The sequence below is a fragment of the Lates calcarifer genome, linkage group LG1, assembly GCF_001640805.2.
Source record: "Lates calcarifer isolate ASB-BC8 linkage group LG1, TLL_Latcal_v3, whole genome shotgun sequence".
In the NCBI taxonomy this organism is placed as follows: Eukaryota; Metazoa; Chordata; class Actinopteri; family Centropomidae; genus Lates; species Lates calcarifer.
In genome coordinates, this window is record NC_066833.1 from 20,306,450 (window position 1) to 20,329,880 (window position 23,431).

The 23,431-nt window shown below is 39.9% G+C and overlaps 3 protein-coding genes across 4 annotated transcripts; 1 reads left to right on the forward strand and 2 right to left on the reverse strand.

Moving 5' to 3' along the window:
- Positions 1 to 56: 56 nt before the first annotated feature.
- mettl21cb (methyltransferase 21C, AARS1 lysine b) lies at positions 57 to 3,362 on the reverse strand. Of its 2 annotated transcripts, none has more exons than XM_018702416.2 (5): positions 3,208 to 3,362; positions 2,428 to 2,553; positions 2,151 to 2,314; positions 1,951 to 2,068; positions 57 to 785 (listed from the first exon to the last, which is right to left on the reverse strand). In XM_018702416.2, exons 2-5 carry the CDS (start codon positions 2,546 to 2,548, stop codon positions 388 to 390), a joined length of 801 nt encoding a protein of 266 aa, XP_018557932.1. In that variant the 5' UTR covers positions 2,549 to 2,553; positions 3,208 to 3,362; the 3' UTR covers positions 57 to 387. The 2 variants fall into 2 exon arrangements, with proteins under 2 accessions (XP_018557932.1, XP_018557929.1); XM_018702413.2 differs by having other exon boundaries at positions 3,184 to 3,339.
- Positions 3,363 to 6,606: 3,244 nt separating this feature from the next.
- si:ch211-160b11.4 (low affinity immunoglobulin epsilon Fc receptor) lies at positions 6,607 to 8,807 on the reverse strand. The gene is made up of 5 exons (XM_018702401.2): positions 8,240 to 8,807; positions 7,728 to 7,810; positions 7,475 to 7,615; positions 7,197 to 7,308; positions 6,607 to 6,917 (listed from the first exon to the last, which is right to left on the reverse strand). The coding sequence occupies exons 1-5, from the start codon at positions 8,661 to 8,663 to the stop codon at positions 6,847 to 6,849; spliced, it is 831 nt and encodes a 276-aa protein (XP_018557917.1). The 5' UTR covers positions 8,664 to 8,807; the 3' UTR covers positions 6,607 to 6,846.
- Positions 8,808 to 12,079: 3,272 nt separating this feature from the next.
- jam2b (junctional adhesion molecule 2b) lies at positions 12,080 to 21,015 on the forward strand. Its single transcript, XM_018702312.2, has 11 exons — positions 12,080 to 12,331; positions 13,237 to 13,555; positions 16,099 to 16,164; positions 16,750 to 16,860; positions 17,023 to 17,172; positions 18,330 to 18,511; positions 18,650 to 18,758; positions 18,851 to 18,958; positions 19,917 to 19,935; positions 20,036 to 20,081; positions 20,238 to 21,015. Exons 1-11 carry the CDS (start codon positions 12,188 to 12,190, stop codon positions 20,274 to 20,276), a joined length of 1,293 nt encoding a protein of 430 aa, XP_018557828.1. The 5' UTR covers positions 12,080 to 12,187; the 3' UTR covers positions 20,277 to 21,015.
- Positions 21,016 to 23,431: the final 2,416 nt, after the last annotated feature.

Below are 23,431 nucleotides of genomic sequence, written 5' to 3' on the forward strand. Positions count from 1 at the left end.
CTTTGATAAAGGTTTATGTAGATTAGATATCATGAGACAAATTTGAACATAGGAGAAATGTTTACAGTAAATCAATTTATTTTTAAAAACAAATTGTCAAACAAAAGTTGAATAAAGTCAGAAATAAATGTATGAAAAAGTACTGGCAAATAAAATAGCTTATTAAAATAGAAATCTGAGTCAGGAACTTCATTTCTGCTTTCTGCGTGACAACAATTTTAGTACTGTCCGGGAATGTCATGTAAACACAGATCAAAACCAGACTTTTCTCTACATTGATTTAACATTGTAGATGACAGGAAATGGAATTTCCTGTTTTCTTGAACGTTAAATGTCTTCAAACTCAACACAAAACATTTCACTTGTCCCCTTTCTGAAGCTCCTCTGTCACTCCTTCGCCGTGGCTTTGTATATCCTCACCTCCTGCTGTGGGAGCTCAGTGAGGAGCGTGGTGTTAAAACTGCTCTTAAAGCACTCTGTGAACCTCAGGTCTGACTGGAACCGGATCTTGTTGGCCCACAGCAGCGTTGTTCGACTTCCTGGTCTGCAAAAGTGACGCATGGTCTCCAGCAGCTCCTGGAGGCAGTCGTGGTGATAGACTACATCAGCTGCGAGCACGTAGTCGTAGTGGTAGGCAGGGTAGGGAAAGTCTCGCTCAAGGTCCTGACCCCAGGCAAGGGCAGCAACCTGAGGGGTGTAGCGGGAGCGGCCCTTGGTGTTTCGCAGGAGGTTAAAGGTCAGATTAGATAAGATGTCTGGCAGGTCAGTAGCTGTCACCCAAGCCCCTGGAAAAGAGTACAGAAAAACATGCTAACACTAGAACTCCTGCAGTATGTGAGGTCATTACATGCCTACATAGTAGCTGTATTTAAAGTATAGGTCTGGTGATATTTCATATCTTTATTCTCAACAAATCCCATGAAAAGTCCAAAACCTGAAATAAAATTTCCTGTTTAGTCTTATCCTGATGTGGGCTAACTTATTCCTGTGTGTCATAGAGCCCCATTGTTTTCCTGAAATAAAAAAAATAAAAAAAGCATCAGTCAGCCACACTTGCAATGGGTGACATGCTCCTTCATTATGATTGTTCAAAGTGGGCACTGTAGTTTATTTGAATCCATCCCACCAACACCATCTCGCTGCTGTAAATACTGCCTGCTTTTGGGATTTGTACAAGAGATGTTGAATATTACACGACATAGAAAAAAAGGACAACATAATAAGTGTGGTTTATTAAATGGTTTGTTAGCTACATGTGTGGACTCGTTATGAATTTGATGATAAGCCTTCCACCAGTTAAACTTTGATTATATTACCAGTAATGCATGACCTCACTTGGACCTTGACACCCTTGGCAAGACCAACTGCATATTTAGAGACAAAGAAGATTTTCAGGCCAGTGCTTAAAGTCTAGGTCTGTTTGGAAGGTCAGTAATGCTTATGGTGAAGTGCTTGTGAATTAATGGATGTAAATTCATGGATTTCCTTTAGTTGTCTATCAGCAGAGACAGGCAGATGAAGGGAAAACAGAGGAAACTGTTCTAGAGAATTGCTAGTTTTAAGTTGACACTTAAAATATGTTCCCACTGCATGCATAATAGCAGGGCCAGAGGATGGCAGTATCAGTCCAATGATCACTTTGTTCATCAAGATATCTTTACAGTTTCTTTACAGTTACTGGCCTGTTTGCAATGCAAGAAATGTGGTGTGGGTGGACAGTTCTCTGTCCTCAGACAATGAATCCCAGTGTTTTTTGTGATCCCCCAGTGTTTCCTCGACCCCCACCACCAGGCCGAAATGTTACTTTAGCACAAAAGAAGAGCCGATATCTAGAAAATATTTGGTGCATATTTATGCACCAGATGAAATAAACCCCCTAAGACTTTTCCCCTTGCATCACAAACAAAGGTTACCGCAATATGTCCATACAGTACATTATCACAGACTTACCGAGGAGACTTGCCACTATGGCGAGTAAGCCAGTCCCAGCTCCAATCTCCAGCACTGCTTTGTCCATCAGGTTCATTTGTTGCTGGTTATTCTCCAAGAACTGGCACAAAGCTACCGCCTGCAGGACAAATTCTCATTATTACATCAGGAACAACCGAGTGAGCGAATGTGCAGTAATACACCATCATGAGAGAGTGTACCCCAGGCCAGATCAGAGCACCAAAGGTATCTATAGACTCGCGGATGCTGATGTCATGACCAGCAAAATAAAAAGACTCCTTCCCCAGTGCGTAGTAAACACTCGGCTCCCAGATGTTTCTCCTGTTCAAAGCCTCTCCGGCCATCACTATTTGGTCTGTTAGCGCTGTGGAGCAAGAATAGCAAGGTTACAGTTCTGCAGACCTTCCCCTGCAAAAGTTCTTTGAGAAAAAATCTGAAAGTCTCCTTAAATGACGTGACTGCTTAATCCAAATTTACCTTCGTCTGGGGTTTCCTGCTTCAACTCTAGTTTCCCATCCTGGATCTTATCATTCGCCTCCTTCTGGTTTGAAGGATTGTTCTGTCGAACCGATTGGCTGGCTTTGGATAATTTCTCCATGAGCACTAATTGATGTTGATGAGAAAATGTTAATTAACTATTTTCAGTGACACGAGTGCCATTGCAGTGTAGCTGCATTTCATGCTCCTTCAATTATGTTTAAGACATCTTCCGTACTGTTTTTTCTGCGATTTCATGTCAGCATGTCAAAACATTTTTCCAGTATTTGGATTATCATAAACATTTGGCCTGCTGCCCATTGTTTAGCTACAAGCTATGTTTATTTTTAGTGTCCTTGCCAAATGATTTGTGATATTTTAAGTTCGGTAAAAGTTGGAATGGAATCAGGATGGACCAAATTTAGTTCACTAGTCTTGTTGGCAGTCACTGCACTGTGGTCTTGAGCCCAGAGACACAGCTGGTTAAACCCTGAGGTCAACAAGCTACATACAGGGAAACAGAGGACACAGTTTGTTACTCTGTGCCGCAAATGCACATCACATTCAGCTGGATATAAAATATGAATGACACTGTTTGCTGTAATTTAAATAAATAAATAAATAAATGTAATAAATTTACAGTCGTCTGAAATCTGAGAAAATGATAAGCTTTTCTTATTCTTCTCATTCACAGCAAAAGTCAAAGAGCAAACAAAATCTTTAAATATGTTGGTCCTGTGACTGTGTGAAACTTACCTGTCTGAATCAGTGGTCTCTTACCTCTGTTTTCTTCTTGTGTGTTCACTTAGCTGCTGTGTTCTTGTGTTTATAGAAGCAGCATCGTCTATGACACACCCCTGACCGAGGCAGGGGTCTCTGGGGTCTCTGGCTGCCGGATTTGAGAGACAGAAGCAGACAAACAGATTTATAACGTCTGACAGAGAGAGAGAGAAACATAATCCAGATCCCTCCCAGTACTTCAACATCAATCCCTGTTGTCAGTGGGTATATTCTGTATATTATATATACTGTTGTGTCTGTAAAATCAGATCCAGCATTTTGTTTACTCAGAGTATTTTTCACAACATCTGTGATAGGCCCTTCCTTTCATCCCTAATAAACCAGACATCTGGCTTTAAGCAGGAGTTCCAGGTAGGGACATGCAAACATTTGACAACAAAATATATTCACACTGTGCACTGTGCCAGTATATTTACATATTTATGTTCATCCTACGAGGGTTCTGGACAGATCTGTGTGAGGTCTTTCATGGATGTGTGAAATGGACACGTGCCACCTGACACGCTGCGAGGAAAATAGTGTTAATTACTTATGCAGTCAGCAGCAGAGTGAGGAAATTGTTTACTAAGGCCTGACCTGGAGCTAATGCTTCCACCTTTAATACCTTTATCAAGCATTTATCCTTCCCCCTCTTCATCCCCCTGACATGTGCCATCTCTTATCCTGTGTATCTCATATCCACCCCTCCACCCTGTACTTACTGTGCTGCACATAAACATGCCGGACTGAAGAGTGTTATTCAGTCATCCACAGGATGAAACCTTCAGATGGTTGAGAAACAACAACTAAAAAAAAATCCAACAACACAATGGTGAGTTCAGTCGCCTTTGATATATGACAATAGTGGAGACATAATAGGAAATGAAGGGGAGAGATGAATCCTCAGCCACTGACTTAATGAACCAGGGATGTTTTAAACTTCTAGTGTTTGCACTGTTATTGGTGACCCCCCTGATAATTTTCACGCCGTCCCTCAGCGTGACAAGAGAAAAACAACATATGCCAACCCACTGCATCAGTACAGAGGAGCAGTGGTAACAGATTGAATCACCAGCAGGGATGCAGACCATTAAAGTGCAGTTGCTAATTAGGCTGTTTTGCGTGACCAAATGACCACGCAAAACTTCATGTGTTGATACTCATGAAGCAGTTCAAGTATAACTTCTTCCAAGAGCACTGATAAACTTCACAGCAGCATGCTTTGCAGAATGATTGAATGTGATTGAAAGTATACTGTACATGGTGTGTTTGGTCCTTTAACAAACAAGTTAAAGGAACAGGTTAACCAGTCAACCATTGGTTTGCATTTTCTAAATTAATTAGCAGGCTTTTGAAATTGTTTGAAAAGTTCCATCCGGGAACTTTGTAATAGAGTAGACTATGACAGTCCGCAAATCTGCATCAAAATACTGCATTGATGCTAACAGGTCAGATTTTTAAAATCGACTTAACCTGCATTACCACACTATAAAACTCTGTAAAACTATGTAAATATTCATACAGACCTTTATTTAAATATCATAAATGCAAGGTTTGTACTTGCAAACACACTGGTATGGTTCTTTGAGTACATTACCTCCCTTGTCATGGGCTGGAGGTATCAGACTACACATATTTAAGAAATTTCCGTTTGTCTGTGCAGCAGTGTCATGTACACTGCCACGAAGAACCCAGATGAATGAAGTGCACAGATTAGTGCTGGTATGTATCTGTACTATAAAAGTCTTTGGTGTATACATTGTTTAGAGTCTGTTTTTTTTTTTATCACTGGCAGAGCCCAGTCTGTAATGCAAAGTTTCAACTGAGCATGGATACAGAGGTATTCGTTGTACGAAGTGCTTGTAAGCTGGGCTGTAGGGCTTTAGGTGGGAGGATTCACAGCCTCAGTGCACGGAGACGCCAGCAAACAACTGGCTGTGCTTCATGAACCTAGAAAATGACTTGAACTGACAGATGGCTAGCAGCAACACTGAGTCACTCTCATCTAAACAGCAACACTAATAATCAGTCAAGGTATTAGGGGATTTCCAGAGCATCAGGATCTCAACAGAGGGAGTCCACCGATTTCTATTCCATTCATTAATCACTACTGATGAAGACCGTCAGGTTTTGTCAAAATCATTCCAGGTTGTTTTTTTTTTTGTTTGTTTCTTTTTTGGGCAGTTCATCATTTTCAATGGATGTAACCAGCTGGTGATGATGACTAACCAGATCAAGTTATGCACAGAGTCTAAAAATATCATTTTGTAATGTACTCAGCAAAGCTGTTGGATATATCTCTCCAGTAATAGATTGGAGATGCACATTCAACTATGATCTCTTAAATCCAGCAAAAGTCACTTTTCCTGGTAGAGGAACAATGGAGAATCTGCAAGGCTCATGTGTCAAAGATTTCATTTCTCAAAAATTATCTGTATTGGACTTTAGAATTTGAATAGTCACATTAATTAATGAGTTTGTTTGTGGTGGCAGTGGATGTATCTATATATGGAACACTTAGCAATTGAAATAGAAGGATAAAGAGCTGCCAGTCATCACCTTAGAGTTGGTAATCCTCACCTCCATGCACAAAGGCCAGTGGAAAATGAGTCACAGTCACACACAGCAACATGTGAGTCCCAGCAGGCTTTACAGTAGCTGCATATGCAGCGTGAGTGTGTGAATACATCACTTAATGGGCGCTAAGCTCCTGTAATTGTAAAGGGTAGAGAAAAATTGGTATTCAGTGAGTCTAGATAGCACGTTGACAGCAGAACGTAATCAAAGAGTACAGTACTTATCCAGCCAGCAATGTTGCAGACAGTGACTGTGAAATCTAAAATCTGTGTGTGAGCAGCTTTTGCCGCCATAACAGCTTTTAGGCATCAGAACAGATCACTCTCTCGGACAGAGCGACTGTTTCCTGATCCTGTTAAGATACCAGAATGCCTGGACTCCATGGGTTTACCGTATACAAGTCCTGGATTGGCTGGAGGTTTAGATACACCTGTCAGACTGATGTTTGTATAACTGTTTCCTGATAAAAACTCCTCATCACCTAAACTCAACAAGGCCCCATGCTGCAGGCCAACAGTGTAGCTTTAACTGAGAGGGAATATAAATGACTTTATGAATGAATCACATTTTTAGGTGTGTTATTATGTGTGTACAGTGTTGTGTATGTATTTGTTTGTACTCAAAAGTGCACTATAATGTCTGTGGTTAAACTGTGCTGCTTTTGACATGTATTTACAATATATAATTAATGCAATTTTTATTATGAAGTCAAGTGCACTAAAATATTTTTCAGTAAATTTGCACCGTAAGTTTGAACATCAAAAGATATATTCATACACTGAGAGTGTAAGGACTAAAGAAACAATCACAACAAGCTCAAGATTAAAGTATCACATTATCTTTATTTACATGTTATAGAAATCAATCGAGTACAATGTACACCATATTTAGAGGTCCTAATTTAACTGTAGTAGTCCATAAATTGCATTATGGTCCTTTAAGTCAGTGTGTTGTTGTCAGTTCCTTTGTTTTCCAAGATGTGATTTTAAACCAAAAGAAAAAGGATCAAACTCTGCTCCATATTGGACAAAGAAGCAGATGGGGCAAGAGCTCACTGTACATTCACTGATAAGGGTAGGAGCAGATAAATGCCTGAGGTTCCCAGCATGTGAAGTCATTGAACTTCCCATTTCCTGAAAGACAGACAAACCGATCAGAAAATCAGTGATGATGGTATACATGTGTCAGTATTCATATCTGGTAAAACATTAAAGAAAAAAGTGCTTGCATGCCTGTCTGTCTATTCATCTGTTACTAACTAAATATTTCTTTTTCTGATTTGTAGCTGTTTGTGCTGCTTGTGATGTAAGGACAGTTTAAAAGGTGCTTAACAAAAATGAATGCATAGGAAGTTGGCAAAAGTTAACCAAACCGAATCTCTCCAGAGGGATAAACAGCAAACAGACTCATACCAAGTGCCAGCAGTTCCACACAGTTCTCCTTATTTACTGTGTTATTGGGTTCCCCTGACAGCCAATCAGCGTATCCCCAGGGGGATCCATCCAACCAGATAAAGCGTCCGGTCTGAAAGATAACAAGATATTAATGAGGTGCAATCAGTCACTTATTTTAGTCACTCTCCAGATACAACCACAGCCATGAAATGAACCACTGTCACTAGTGAGGGGTTAATCATTGTATTTTCAGCAGGAGATTTATGACTACCTGCTCCCAGACTGCACATACACACCTCCAAATATCTGAGTCCACCAATCCAGGTGCGTGTGTATGCCCCATTTTGCCGCAGCATCATGTTCATCACCTCTCTGTGGATGCGGTGGCTTGTGATAGAGGCCAGGTGGCCGCCAGGGAACTGTGCCTGACAGAAGAACTGCAAGAAAATAGTGGGACAATTACAGTTGGATTCAGTACATTATCAACAGTGTGATCCTAAAGAAGTCTTTATGGTGCACTCTTTGACATACTGGAACACAAATAAATACCTCTGCATCTTCAGCCCTCAGTGGTCCTTTGAAGAACTGGTAACGCTTCCGCTCCAGTTCCACACCAGGACAACAGTGCCCCCCTGTGGCAAAAAGGTGAAATAACATTTTCAATCATGCAGCACATGAAAGGACAGGCTCACATTGTTTGAGTCTGTCTTGTGCACCTGGTCATTGTAATCATTTGTCTTGGCCATACTGGACATGAGGAGATTCCCCTTGTTACATGATTCCTATGCAAGTGATGGGATCACAGTCCACAGTTGTTCTGTGTAAAAAAATGCCTCAGACAAATCAAGTAGTTTATCACATTTTAGCACCAAATTCCTTCTTGTTGTTACTCTGCCTCCACTGCTGCTCAGCAGGGAAATTCAATGTCTGTATGAGCATGTGAGTGTTGTTTTAAGAATTTATAAATGTGAACCTAACCTAAGTGTAAGTTACTCTATGTGTCATCTACGTGTAACCGTGCTTGTCTTGTTATGGTGATAATCTCTCTACAGGGTTTTTACCTCCTTGTGTCATCAAATCCCTTTTTTCTCTTTTAACACCTCCATCAAGAACAGGACTGTCTTCCATTGCTGGCTCCTTGAAGAGCGGCAACTCCTCCACACTGACAAACTCACTCTCTGGCTGCAGCATCATTAAATTGTCTGACCTCTCCACAGTGAGAGAGTCTTGTTTTTCAGGTTCAGGGTCTATTCCCATCCTTGCTTCCTCATTTGGGAAATAGGTCTCTAAAGGTGACATTTGCTGCCCCATAATGTCCAACGCTGGCCCCTCTTCCATGATAGCAGCATCTGGTGTGATCTCTTGATTTGGAAATGGCTCTTCCCTCATCTCAGGCTCTAGTTCCATGATTGGCTCTTCATCTAAAACATAGTCCCTCTTCTTCATAACCTCCTCCTCCTTCCTCCTCCTTTGGGAGAGGCTCATCAACACGATCTTGACTCTGAAATGCTGCCCTCAAAGACTTTTCCACCTCTGACAGCTCTTTGTCACTTACTTCCTCTCCAAACATGTTGTCGTCATCCAGGGGCTCCAGATCCATTATTGCCTCAGTTGCCATTTCATAGTTTCCTTCCATGTCAATGTGCCTTTCTTCAACCTCCTGACCTGTGTCAGCCTCTGCCTCAAGGCTCATCTGCACCTGAAACTCCTCTTGGACCTCGTCAAACATGGAGTTCTCTTCAGGTTCTGGCTCCATTTCCATTTGAACGTCTGGCTCCACCTTAACCTCTGATTCCACCTTAAAGTCTGGGTCATCTTTGAGCTGTGGCTCCATCTCAGCTTCTGGCTTCATGTTAACCTCTTGTTCAGCCATAACAACTGGATTCAGGCCAACATCTGGCTCTGGATCCACCTTAAATTGTACCTCTGGTTTAACCTCTGGCTCTGCTTGTAGTCCCTGCTCTGCCTCAACTTCTGGGTTTTTTTCACCCTCTTGCTCCACCTTAACCTCTGACACTACTTTAACTTCTTGCTCTGTTTTTAACTTTTGGTCCGCCTCAACAGCTGGCCTTACTTTAACCTCTAGTTCCACCATACCCTCCTGCTCCACCTTAACCTCTGGCTCTTCTTTAGGCTCTGGCTCCATTTTTATTTCTGTCTTTACTTCACCTTCTTGTCCCATCTCAACGTGTGGTTTCACTTTAACCTCTAGTTCCACCATACTCTGACCCTGGCTCTGCTCCTTGTCCGCCGGCACAGGAGGCAATTTTTCCTGCTGCTCCTTAGAGCCCAGTCTAGGCTGTGGTGCTGGAACCTCCACCTCCACATGACCCTGCAAAGGAACCCAGTCCCCCACTAGAGGGCTCTGTTCCTCTTTAGCCAAATCAGGACTTTGTACCACCTCAGGAGGAAATGGGGGCCTTGCCAAGGCCACTGAAAAGAGTAAATAAGACATGTTATCTTTTAAATCAAGCAGATTTCCTTACCTACACCCATCGGCAAATGATGGGACAATGAAATAGGCTGCTTCTACTCCACTGCTCCTTTATAGGAGCAAGAAACACAGACTGAAAGAGATGCAAAACAACTACAAACACGCCTGGATTTTGCATCTCCTCTCATTGATCTTGGATCTCTTTGTGGTTATTTTGTGTCTTTTTATAGCTCTTTAGCATTGCTTTGTAGTTGTTTGATTGGCTTTCCAGTAAGAAATATTAACATTTCAGACAGACTTATGACTTCAGTCACTTCAGACAGATCCTCTGACCCCTCTGTTTGAATTCAGAAATTACATGAAATTTTGTGATAAACAAGACTGTCTTTATGATTGTGACAAGGCTCATGCCCAAATCACTTAACTTCTACACCAACTATAGGAAGATGTTTAGGAAAATAGAATAACATCCAAGAAAAAAAATCATTTTCAAAAACACCATGAGAAGATAAGTAGACATCTGTCTTTTGGAGAACATACTCCTGTAAAAAAAATCTCTTACCTGCAAAGCTCAGTAAGAGCAACACCAGCGTCTTCATCTTGATGTATTTGATAGAATCTGAATAATATTTATTCAGAATTGTAAACTGCCTCATACAAGTGCGTTATTTTCACCTGTTCATGTGCCTTTATGTCTCACTTCTTCCTGCAACTGCTGTTTATCTGGGTTTCCTTGTGGTCCTCCCAATGTTTATGAACACCATTAGTCCTACCTCTTTTTATTTCTCCTGTCTTTCAGTAAGTTATAAAACAAGGCCTTCCTGTTAACCTTATCTTGTCAGAAACCCACACTTTGTTGTTTTGTTTCCTTATGGTATGAAGTCAGTCATGATTAAGAGGGTAGAAAGTACACTTTGTCAAGGCCTTTCTGAAGAAGTAAACACCTGGGAGTCAGACAATCAGACCTGATACAGAACTGTTCCCCCAGACAGATGAGTACAGTGATTCTCAATAAATCTCAGTGGAGAGATATGAAAGTTAATCAGTAAATTATTTTTATGTGCACTATAGATGAGAGCATAGATGGTGTTTATTAATCTTTGAATTTAAATCTAGCCATTGGAAAGGTTTGTTTGAGACCAAGGACCGACCCAAAATCCTCACAAAACCCTTTTACTCACTTAAATATTTTAGATCTGGACTCTGATCTGTTGAATGCCGAAGAATAATTAATCATTATTTACTGGCTACCATAAAAACACAACAGTGAGTCTCAGGCAAGACTGGTTACTAATTACTTTGTACTTTCTGTCTGTCAAGGATGCCACAACATGCTGCTGTGATTAAAAAGAGAGAGGAGACTGGCTGGGAGGAAATGGATCTGCTCAGGTTCACTTTGATACTCAAACATTAATTGGGCTAGCATGTTTGAAGGTCCTCAGACCAACAGGTCCAAGCAAGATCTGGGGTTCACTGAATCGGTTCTCTGGCCTCAGAGATATCTTCACTAACAGGACTGCTGGTCACCGAGATACACCAACAAAGATTAACTTAAACTAGAGGAACTAGATAATTTCTCACTTTGGGATTTTCTTTTTTAATGCCTTTATTTGATATGACAGAAAATGTGGGAAGACAGAGGGAAAGACATGACTGCCACTACATGCATGTGCTATAAAACAGAATTTTCAGTTTAACTGAACTTGTACTTCATTCATTGATAAGTGAATAAACTTGCAGTTACTTAATCTCTGCTCTTAGATGCCATAAGTGAAATGTCCTAGTAAATATGTCTCAGTAAAACACTGTGAGGGTTTAATAATGACACTTTCACGTACTAGGGCAACACTAGCACTGACAGACATGTACAACCCAGGTTTCATTAATCCTTAAAAGCTCCCATTAAAACTTTTAAATATTGTCAAAGTCTGCTGGTTGAATTTTTCTCTTGTTTTTAGATATTTAGTCTGTTAGATTTTGTTCTAAAATGTGCAAATCTTGCCTTTTTTTTTTCAAATTAAACCAGAAGTTTAAAGGGGAACTTAGCCAATCTTACTCATACTCTGACAGTGAGTTTTAAAGCTGAAGTTAGATCCTGTTTAACTTTAAGTTAGGGTTAAAGTATTCATGCAGCAGAGTCAACAAATGAGCTTTCATTTAATCCTGGTATAATCCTAATTGGCACAAACCAGCCACAGCATTTTGTTGAGCTTTGTGCAGCTAAGTTTAAAATGATCACAATGGATTTAAAGTCACCCTAAACTTCATGTAGAATTTACTTTCTGGGAGAGTTTGTTTATGTAAAACATGTTTGTGGGCACTGAGCTGTGTTATTATGGGTGTGTGTTACTGTGTGTCAAATGACATCAGTCTGTCCTGCTCACAGCAGAGCAGCTGGGATTGTTGATTGTGAACAGGTGCTGCAGCTGAGATTGTGTGAGTTAGTATTTCACTCTGATTCTCCATATGTGTGTTTATGCACACGTACCTTCATGTATAGACCCTGTGTGGGTCTCTGTGTGTGCATATGGCCACAAATGTAAGCATGTGTGCACATTAACCAGCCTGAGCGACAATGTGCTGTTGTGTGTCGGCGCTGGTGGTGAGAAACCTAATAGCCAAGGACACAGTAGCTCAGCCAGCAGCTGTTTCATCTCTGCACCTCCTATTACACCCATCACTGGTGACATGTGGAAACCTCACAACCTCGCTGGCCGTGGTGAGTTTAATCAGATCCAGGGGAGGATTGAATGAAAAAAAAAAAAAAAAAAAAACAATGTCAGAAAAATAGATGAATAAATGCAAACATAGAAGGCAATTAAGATTAAAGTAAGACTACATTCATTTGTCAACAAGGAGGAGTGCTTTTTAGAAATAAACTACTGCAGGAGGTTACAGGTTTAGCATTTATATTGCTACCAATCTGGAATGACACAGCTAATTCATTTTCCTATTATACTAACATGGGCACTGGTGTGTTTAGGGTTCTTGTGATGCCTTTATTTGGAACAAATTACACAGTTTGCACATTAAAAAAATAATTCCATCTCAATTTAAGAAAAAGGTCAAACTATGGCTAATGGGAAACTTGAACTGTCTGCTTAGTATCCTATGCCCCTCTCCCTCTATATATATATTATATATATATTACTTTATTGTTTGACCTGGTGAGATTTTAGTGATGATTGTTGTATCTGTGTTTCTCTTACAAGTAACTGTCCTGCACTGAAAATTGGAGAAAATACAGAGGCTATCAACAGTAAAATGTAATTCCAGTATCAAAAGTACTCATTATACTCCTATACTCATTAAGCTCCTGTGTTAATGTGCAGTATTATTATTCATTTATTTAGTATTTTGACCTTGCAGCTGTTTAAGATGAAGCTTAAACTTACTACATCTATACTGCTAGGGAGTTTAACTGAGAACAATGTGTGATATTTTATGTTTTGTTGGTAAAATATTAATATACCTTATGTTATTTCTTTTTCTTCACAACGTCAAATAACAGTTAAAAATATATAAATAACGAAATATCAGAGGCGTTTGAACATTGTCCTAATGATACTGTATGAGATACTAACAATAGGCTACCGACACGAATCATTAAAAATATCAAAACAGGAGCTCATATTCCCCCTGTTCGCTCTGCCTGCTGTGAGGAGGGTGGTCTCCCTGAACTTCATTGTCAGAACAACAGGGGCTCTCCCGCCTTGTGCGCGCTCCCCTGTCAGTTGTCCGGCGTGCGTGAACGCGCACACGCACGCTGCAGATGAAACTTGGAAGAAACTGGAGAGAGTTTGGAGTAAAAACTTAAATCCCATCCGGACTCAGTCGTGCGGACACTCACAGACCTCAGGACGGATCCGAGCTCCTGAAACGTGGCTGAACACGAACACCATGAAGATGTTGGCGTTGCCTCTTCTCATCACCTTACTGCACAGTGAGTTTGTCTTCTGGTTTTTAACAACTTTAAGTATACTTTAAGTATTCTGTTAACATTATCATTAGCGGAGAAAGAACCCGTGAGAAGCCCACCCATTCTAACAGACACAGCTGAAAGTCTTCAGAGGAATAAGTAGAGTATTAATTATGATGTGTACATGCACATATGTTGAGATGGAGCTTTTGACCCTCAGTATGTGTTGTTTTTATTTATTTATCTCTGGAAACTGTTTCCACTATGGACTCTGTTGTCTCAGATATTTCATTCTATTTGGAACATTTTGGTTTAGTTTAGTTTAAAACTGATTTTTTAGAAAAGAGAGAGAAAACAGACAACTAATATGAATGCTCTATCACAGAAAATAGTTAGGGAATGTATGAACAACACATATACTATGTACCGTATCCTGGTGCCCTGATGCTTAACTGTAATATGTTTTTTTTTAAAGTAAATCATAAATCAGTTTTAAGGAAAAATTCTCCTCCCTAATATTTTCCACAGTGCCTTAGAAAACCTTAGAAATGCAGCATAATGATGTCATTTTTTGAATTATTTACTAGTTAATTAAAGTGTTTTTAGGAAAGAGATGTTTTATTTGAATAATGCATGATTCAAGTGGCTTGGTGCCACACATTTATGCTGATATTTACGTGTGTGTGTCTGCGATAACGTTCTTTGTTTTCAATAGGGAGCGAACTGAAGGGGTTTGTTTTACTAATGATCAGTTTGTGCGATTGAGCCTGTGCGTAACCCCACAAGCAGGGGAGGAGGTGTGATGTGTTCAAGAGCTGCGTCAGGGGCTGAGATTGTATAGGGAGTGGCCGTGCTCGGGTCTTCATGTTTACATTGACCCCGCTCTGATGCCGTTTGAACCCGAGATCCACAGACTGATGAGGCACGTCACGTGGCCCAGCGGAGGAGTTTGCGACCCCACCGTTTCAGTTTGAAGATAGCCCCCGACTGACCCCGTTGTTAATTGGACTGAGATGAAAACGACCACTTGCTATCTGGAAAAGTGCATTTGAAGTTGCTGTGGGAATTTTAAAGGGCAGAGGCCGCTTTCCAGACAACAGCTTTATGTCAATAATTGCAGCTTTGATGTGTTTGTGTATTTTGAGCTTTCTTGAATTTACTCATGGGGACCTGGCAGAGATGAAAAGATGTTCATCTTCTATCTGGAAAAGGCTAGAAAAGAAATGTGTGTGCAATATCTTTGGGCAAAAGACATTTTTCACTAGTTTCCATTTTGATGGATGTCTCATATACAACATCCTGTCTCTAAAATTGACTGAAAAAGTAAATTGGACAATATAATGTTGTCGATTTGTTTGCAGTGTGTTTTATATACTGCAAATATGTTTCCTGTTTACTTGGGTTAAGATCACCAGATAAAGTAATTGTAAGGATTCTGCTTTAGTGTCTCTGCTTTGGGTTAGGCTGAAGGTCAAAGTAAAGCGTATGGTGCAGAGGGACTCGGAGTTAAGTGTGTGTGTGTGTGTGTGTGTGTGTGTGTGGTGCCAGCTGAGAAGGGTAAGGTTACTGCCATAAAGAAGTGCTTTGCATGCATAAAGAAAAGCATGCTTTCCATCCATGTATGCATCATGCTTAGACACACACTCACACACACATATAGTGAAATCCTGTCTCCTTGATCTTCTTCCTTATCTCTCCATGCCACCAAAGAAATATGTGTTAATATTTCTAAAAAAAGCCCCTTAAGGGATTCTCCATCTACAGTTTTCTTTTTAAATTATCACTCGTCTCTGTGGTCTTTCACAGGGAAGAGTGTTTGTATGAATTTCAGTTTTTTTGTGATTGGAGTGTTGTGACTTTCTGAAAGTGTCTGCTCTGCGTGTGTGTATGTGATTATTGAAGGGACAGATCACTAAGGGAGGTTATCAGGTCAGACTAAAGCATCTTGTCAAAGAGTCATCCATCACCTACATTCCTGCACATCACCGTTCCTGGCACCACCAGTATGTAGCTGCACACTCTGTCTCTGTGAGTGTATGAGCTTGTTTGCCGTCTTTGTGAGTACCAATTTCAGTTTCATAGTCACTATCATAGTAAAGACATTTCTGTGTTTTGAGGACATTTTTCCCCACTTCTTCAGAGGATTGTTTGCAGGTTAAGTCTTGGTTTTAAGGTTCAGGTTAGACTTCAGTATGGGTTAGGGAATGCATTGCACCAGCAAAAACCAGGCTAATATGCACAATCTGGGAAATTCAATATGCTTGCAGTTTTTTCTATATGATAAGGATGTGTGTACATTTCAGCGTGAAACCATGACTGGTATGTGTAGACTGTGACTCACTCTCATGCACCTCTTTATCCTGTTCACAAGTCTGATTGTGCTTCTCGTCTCTGATGGCACTGGAGTCCAACACCCCACGCACTCCCTCAGTCTGGACTATAGCATATGGCATATGAAATACAGAGAGATGTCATTCTTTTTCCCATCAAGAGGAAGAAAGGACTTCAATATTATTGGCCTGACTGTAAAACCTGATAACAGTTAATTGACCCTCTTTTTCCAACAGGTCCTGTCTGTCTGTCTGTGACTGTAAGCAGCAGTAAACCCAAAGTGGAAGTGCACGAGCACACAGGTGAGACTGTTTATTTCCAGTGTTTCACCTTACTAAACATTGCTTACAGTATCTGTCTTAAAAATGACTGCAACTTAAAGAAACCAAAATGTCTGATATCATTTGGTATTCTTGAATATGTGTCTTCAGTTTCTTATGGATTCACCTTGATTAAATATATGTTCCAATTAATTTTGCTGTCTAATTCTAAATGAATAAATTACTGCAGTAATATCAGATGACACAGTTTTATTTACATATATCTATATATCTATAAGTCTTTAAATTCTATTATTGTAGTACACACTAAGGTTGACGCATGGAGAGGGGTCTTGGATCTGATATCTGCTCTTTGTGTTTGCCATTCCAAAACAAATCATCCAAATCAAAAAACAAAACAATGCAAAACAGATTTATGCAGATTTTTAATAGACACTTTAACCAGATGGCAACATAAATTCCAGTAGCTATCTCATTTCATGCAAATACAGGAAATGAGCAAGAACAGCAGTCCTCTAAACCTTACCAACACATCCAGTATTATTTAAAGCTGATCAGGTTTCATAAGCACTCACCTGTGACCTGCTCTGTTTCCTGTCCTCTCAGATGCAGTGCTGGCCTGTGAATTCAGGACAGAGAAAGATCAGAACCCTCGAATTGAGTGGAAGAAGAAAGGAAAGGGTGTGACATTTGTGTATTTTAATCACAAATTTACTGGTGAGTGACAGAGTTTTACTGCATATGTTCGTTTGACACCCCTGGAAAAAAAAGCTGAAATTTTGTTGCTATTCTTGCCACCGTTCTTTCATCCTTATTAGCTCTGACTCATTTCTTTTTTACCATCTAGTTCAGCTTTGTCATCTTTACCTTCCACCTTAGGGTCTTATGCAGGACGAGCCAAGATAGAAGGGGCGACGCTGACGATACACTCTGTTACTCAGAAGGACTCAGGGGAGTACCGCTGTGAGGTGACTGCCAGTGAGGACCACGTCAGCCTGGGCGAGGCTACTGTAACTCTCAATGTGCTTGGTGTGTATGTATGTGTAATGTGTATGTATTCATACACAGTACTGTGCAAATGTTTTAGACATTAAAAGCTAAACCATGAATAGTTTTCATTCATCATGGTGTAACTACCCTTTACCTTTAAAACAGCACCAGTCCTCTTCAACACAGTTTTTAGCAGGTAGATTGTTCTAAACATCTTGGAGAAGTTGTCACAGTCGCCCCTGTGGATTTAGTCTGTCTCAGTGTCTTCTGTCTCTTCATGTAATCCCAGACCAGGGACTAGACATCTGTTACAGGACTTCTTGGTTCTCTTTTCTCTGAAGATACATCTTTATGTCTCTGGCTGTATGCTTGGGGTTGTTGTCAGGCTGCAGAATGAATTTGATGCCTCCCTGATGATACTCTGTGTTGGATAAGAATCCTAAATCTTTTCCACAGAACTGTGTGTATGTGTTTGCATCAGGTGTGCACAGAATATACTCTATGTTCAAGTGGTTTATTTATCCATTTCATTTTTATTTGTACAGGGACAAATATATAGCATGAAACAATGCTACATATGCCATTTATGGCCTAAGGTAATTTGCAATACAGTCTACACAAAACAGCACAAGACACAATTTACAAACAACGATGCAGTGAAATCATCATAAAACTCCCTGACGAGCACTACATGAGTCATGATCCAGTTTCTGTGTGTTGGTCCTAACTTCTGTGTTCCCTGTTGCTAAGCAGCTGACAACAAAAAAGCACGTTACCTGGTTGCCTTTTCAAACTGGTAATTGTTTTTCTGTGTTTGGTGAGAGAAAGAAATGATATAAATGGTATCTGACAGTGAGAGCTTGATTGGCTGGGTTTTAATTAACAGACTCCAGTTTAGTGTCACAGTTCAATGACTCTGCAGGTTAAGTCAAATGGAGATTTTGAATTGTATGTGTCAGCCAGGCAATCTGTCCAGACTCTACCCTGTCTCTCACCCAGTTCTTTCTTTGCATATCAGGCATTTCTAAAGCCAAAGTGATTTCATGCAAAAGCAGGTGAATGCATCAATTCGGCATCATCTAGAATCAGTGCTGTGATAGAAGTGTTTTGATGGTGGATTTATTCTTTTGAAAAATGACAAATTTACTATTCATGTACATTTATACTCAAGCTGTGTGCCGTCTCTGCCTCCTCAGTGCCCCCTCATGTCCCATCCTGCGAGGTGCCGAACTCTGTGTTTGTCGGCTCAGGCCTTGAGCTTCTCTGTAAGGACAAACTTAGCGTGCCTCCTGCCACCTACCGCTGGTTCAAAGACAACAAGGCTCTGACAGCCACAGCAGACACTCCATACAGCATTGACACAAACAAGGGCACGCTGGTGTGTATGCATTAAAATATCTAAATACTCATGTACAACAGGTACAAGGACACACACACTTAAATACAGACACAATTATACACACGCTGTGGCTACCTTCACGTCACCTCTCACCTTTCTTTTATTTGTCTGGAGCAGAAGTTTAAGAGTGTGTCCAAAACAGATGGAGGGATGTACCGCTGTGAGTCCTCCAACAGTGTGGGGGCACCCAAGAGTTGTGTGGCCCAACAACTGAAAGTTATTGACTGTAAGTGGTTTTGGTGAAACTACTTGTTGGTGTTCACATATCTTGTTCCACACATGAGAGACTGATGAAATGATCTCTTTCCCTCCTTTCAGATCCTTTGAATTTGACAATTTTGATAGCAGGTGCTGCAGGTTTTCTGATACTCATCCTCTTCTGCTGCATCTGTGTGTGTGTCTGCAGACGCCGAGGCTGCTGCAAGAGTGAGTAGTGTACTGCTGTTTGGTTTGTTTCATGTACTCACTGCTTTTCATATTCAGCATATTTTCTTTAATAAAAAACATTGAGTCAGAGCAATGAACATTTTTTCTTAAGAAAAGGAATAAAACACAATGTGTAGATATAAAACTTTAGAATTTAAAAAGGTCAATAATAATAATCTGACTTTTTAAAATCTCATCCTCCTCTCATTTATCCTACTGATGCAAAAGATATTTTCTCTAGCAATCAGTGAATTAGAGTTTTGTCTTGTTTATCAAGGTGTGTTTCTGTTGACCAAATATGGCAACCAGATGAGTAAGCATTTTAACCCATAGGATAGAGCTGTCATTGAGGATTAGACACATTTATTTAAAATTGCAATGAAATATCTTCAGCAACCACCAAAGTTTGTTTGACTCTATTGTCATCATCTATGCCAAAATCAGAAATGTAAAAATATAGTTAGGTGAGAGGCTCAGAGAAGGGCTGGATAGGATGTTTGTATTTAGTGGTGTTAAAGAACTCATTATGTAGAAGAATTACCCTGTTAATTACTGTATGCTATGAATTCTATGAAAATGAATTAATTACTGTTGCAGATTGCCTGTGTAAGATTTTCATGTTGTAGTTGTTGTAGGCAGACTTAATTTTAACAGTTTATTTTGTTTTGTAAGTGTTTTGTAAATTGATAATTTGTTTTGTATGGAAAGCCTTAATCTGTAATAACTGAAGTGGAGTAATAAGTATAATATTCCCCTCTGAAATGTGGTGTGCTAGAAGCTGAAAGAAGCATAAAATGGAAATATCCAAGTAAAATACAAGCACCTTATACTATGTGGGTTACTTGAGTAAATGTATTAGTTACTGCCTGCATGTAAAGAGGTAAATGTCCAACGTCATAGAAAATGCTAATTCTGCTGTTTTCACTGACCTTCCCTCCTTTGCTGTGTCTTTGAACAGAGGAAAAGAGAACAAAAAGGTGAGCATCTCAGTTTTCAGTCTGACTCTTGTTTGGCCTGTAGCTGTGTGTTATTGTCTGGTAATGAGCTCAGACTGAAGTGCCACCCTTTGTCTTTCAGCACCAAGTCCTACAACCCTCCTCCTCCTCCTCCTCCCACCCGTAATGTGAGTGATCAAAGGGATTGTTATCATGTCAGGGCTTGTTTTGCTCGCTGCCGTGAATTTGGGCTGGCGTTAAATGCTGTTGATAAGTTGCTGATAATGCTGGTCCCTAGCGATTTAAAGGAAATCGTTCACTGTATGTCTCTCTGCTCTCTACAGCTCAAGCACTATAAACAAACTCAGTCCTTCATGATCTGAGGGTGAGACACACTCTGACTTCAAACTTACTCGACTGTTGCCTGAATGTCTGCTCACTGCTACCTTGGATGGACACATGGACAGACATGTCTTTACATATCAAGCAAAAACCAAAGAGTTAAAGAAGACTTTTGCAAAAACCTTGCTGCTTCTTAAACTCCGGCATTTGTGTGTTGCCAGTCTGGAAGATGGTTCCCATGTCCAGATCTACTACACACATACAGCACTGTAAGTTGAAAGTTGAACTCAACTTTTTCAAACACTATGTAGTATGTTTCATCATCTCTTTTTTTTTAGTGTGTCCAGACATTTTTTAAATCTTGTCATAAAATCTTATTTTTACACTTCTTAGACTTAGGGTTAGGGTTAGAGGACAAGTTTATCATTTCACATCAAGTCTATGCTCTCTTATACCACCTATAGGCAAGTAACTAAACATTACACACTGATAATGGCAAATACTGTATATAGATTGTCACAGATTGCTGTATCCTTTATATTGCCTTCAGTTGATATTTACATATAGAGATGTTGTTTTATATAAGGTTAATTTTTGTCTGTCATTTTTTATATATTTTTATAAACCTGTTGTGTTGTGTGTTGAGCTCATAGTTGTAACAGTTGTTAAATCTCTGGTTGTATAAATTCAAATGATGTGATGTGAGTGAAAAATGAACAGGTGTCTGCACACACTGAATGGTGCTTTGGAGGCTTTAAAAAAAAATCTATTTCTTGATCATTAAAGAAAGATGAAAGAAATCAAAGCTGCAGAGTTTCTTTGTTTTACGGGTACCCAGACAAATGGAGGGAATATGAGGTCTTGTTTGCTGCGCATTAGCAAATGTTAGCACACCAAGATAATGAACATGGTAAACGTTATTGCTAAACATTAGCACAGTATTGTCATCATTAGCCATGGGTGTATGCATATAATACATATCTGTATCTCTTAGATATGAATGTACACAGGCCTTTTTTCAGTGCTTTGCCTCTTTTTCTTCCATGTTAGAAAAAGGCAAACAGTTGCCAGGTGCCAAACAATGATGTTTATTTTAGAGGATGTACTGTACAAGCAGGATAATAAATGCATGGCTAATTACTGCACCCTGACAAACAAGTCACAGTGGAAAGTAATATCCTGTTTTTATGTGCTGTGAAGAGGTGCCAGGGGTTAATGGTTAGAGGTGTTGGCAAGCTGATATTGGTTAGGCGATGATACAATCACTAATCAACATTCATTTGATTTTTGCCAGTAAAGCTAACAAATAAGGAGACTTCAATTCCATTGTTTATGTATTTCTTATCTTTATTATCTTTTATTATCTTCTCTGTTGTATTCATTCTTTTTACAAAGCAGCCTTTTTGATTCCCTTGATCAGACAACATTTTTCTTCTGACCATTAGATGGCACCACATCACTGACTGAATGTGTACATACCATTACAGACTATAGGCCTACAGCTACAGGATGCCAGCCTTTATCCATTATTTGTCTAGAACAGTAGCTCTATTGTTCTAATTCCTTTGTAGTCGTTGTTCTCCTCATTGTGGTGCCCATAAATTAAAAGTCTTGAAAAGCACTGATTTCCTGCAGCTTCACTTCCATGGATTTTAAAAGAAGATTCATTGTAGGTGCATGTGCTCATAACTGAAATTATGTTAATAGCCGCTCATTTTGGATATGTTTGCATCTAGCTTGTGCATGAGCTGATTGATACAATGCGGACAGTGTCAAGAACCAGTAAGAAAGATCTATTCTTGTACATAGTCCATAACCTTCTCTGATGAGCACATTAAGTGGATCCTATTGATCTTCTAACATGGCTGCTTGGTAACTCTGACCTTTCTCATCCGCCCCTCTAGCCCCTCTAACTGTGAGGAAAGGACATCAGCTGAGCTCTGAAACATGCAAATGTTGCCCATGTTACCAACTGTACCCAACCTCAAGGGGAAAGGCTGTGTGAAATGCTCTGTTACAGTATAGTGACATTTTTAATTGCATAATGTCAAAATTTTTCACAATCATTCACACTCACTATTTAGGGAGTTCTGTGTTGCCCCCACCCCAGCAATTCTTTATGGTAGTTACATCTCAATTGGTGACCTTTACTTCACATATCAAAAGTAAAAACAGCAAATTTTAATTTAGCTTGTTGAGGTGGAGCTAATTTAGACTATTTTCTAAACAGTTGGGTAGTTCAAAGACTGTACGAAACCATGGTCCACCCACACAGATATTATTTTGCCTTTTCTCAGGACTGTGTAGGTGTGTACTGACTGGGCTTGACTGACACTTTCTTCAGTCTCCTGTTGGTTTGTGTCATGACAAGTTAGACCTTCTTATTAGTACACTGAGTTATTGTAATTTCAAACAGGGTTTTGCACAACTTCAGTCTGAGTTGGTCTAATCAGCCAAAACAGCTGTATGGGTATGGGGGAACATAATCTACAGCACTGTGCAAACATTTTAAGCACTAAAAGTAAAGTGAGGATGCAAAAATAACAGCTTGATTTTTTAAAATTTATCAGTTAACTTTTTACTAAGTGCAGTAAACAGAAATTCACTCTTTGCCTTTAAAACAGCACCATTTCTCCTCAGTTCATTTGCACACAGTTTTTGGCAGGTAGGTTGTTCCAACCACCTTCGAGACACAGTTCTTCTGTGGATTTAGTCTGTGTCAGTGTCTTCTGTCTCCTCATGTAATCCCAGACATACTCCATGATTTTGAGATCGGGTCTCTGTGGGGGCCAGACCATCTGTTGCAAGACTCCTTGTTCTTCTTGTCACTTAAGACAGACCTTTATAACTCTGGCTGTATGTTTGGGGTGGTTGTCAGACTGCAGAATGAATCTAGGAACTATTTAAAAACATTTGCACCATACTGCATTTGTTGCAATATTGTCCTCTGGTATGTAGTGGAGCAGAAGCATTGTATAGTAGCAGAAAGGAAAGTAGCATAAAATAAATAGATAATCATGCAAGCTACCTCAAAGTTGTACCTCAGTGCAGTACAAATAGGCTGTTCTGTAAAAAGCTATTGTACTGGAGCTGACCCTGTGACACATTTGTCACAGCACTTTACTGACAGTACAATAAATAGTGTGTAATGTCAGACACAGCGTGGGAGTTTCCCTCATATAAATGCATCAGCAGA

Excerpts from the sequence above, each read along its gene's own strand:
- jam2b (XM_018702312.2), top strand. The coding sequence starts at position 12,188 with ATGTGCTGTTGTGTGTCGGCGCTGGTGGTGAGAAACCTAATAGCCAAG. Across the intron at positions 13,556-16,098 it reads TCTCATCACCTTACTGCACA|GTCCTGTCTGTCTGTCTGTG; the intron begins GTGAGTTTGTCT and ends TTTTTCCAACAG. Across the intron at positions 17,173-18,329 it reads TGTAACTCTCAATGTGCTTG|TGCCCCCTCATGTCCCATCC; the intron begins GTGTGTATGTAT and ends CTGCCTCCTCAG.
- si:ch211-160b11.4 (XM_018702401.2), bottom strand. The coding sequence starts at position 8,663 with ATGAGCCTCTCCCAAAGGAGGAGGAAGGAGGAGGAGGTTATGAAGAAG. Across the intron at positions 7,811-8,239 it reads GGATTTGATGACACAAGGAG|GGGGGCACTGTTGTCCTGGT; the intron begins GTAAAAACCCTG and ends TTTTTGCCACAG. Across the intron at positions 7,309-7,474 it reads GTGGACTCAGATATTTGGAG|ACCGGACGCTTTATCTGGTT; the intron begins GTGTGTATGTGC and ends GTTATCTTTCAG.
- mettl21cb (XM_018702416.2), bottom strand. The coding sequence starts at position 2,548 with ATGGAGAAATTATCCAAAGCCAGCCAATCGGTTCGACAGAACAATCCT. Across the intron at positions 2,315-2,427 it reads GCAGGAAACCCCAGACGAAG|CGCTAACAGACCAAATAGTG; the intron begins GTAAATTTGGAT and ends CTTGCTCCACAG. Across the intron at positions 786-1,950 it reads CATAGTGGCAAGTCTCCTCG|GGGCTTGGGTGACAGCTACT; the intron begins GTAAGTCTGTGA and ends ACTCTTTTCCAG.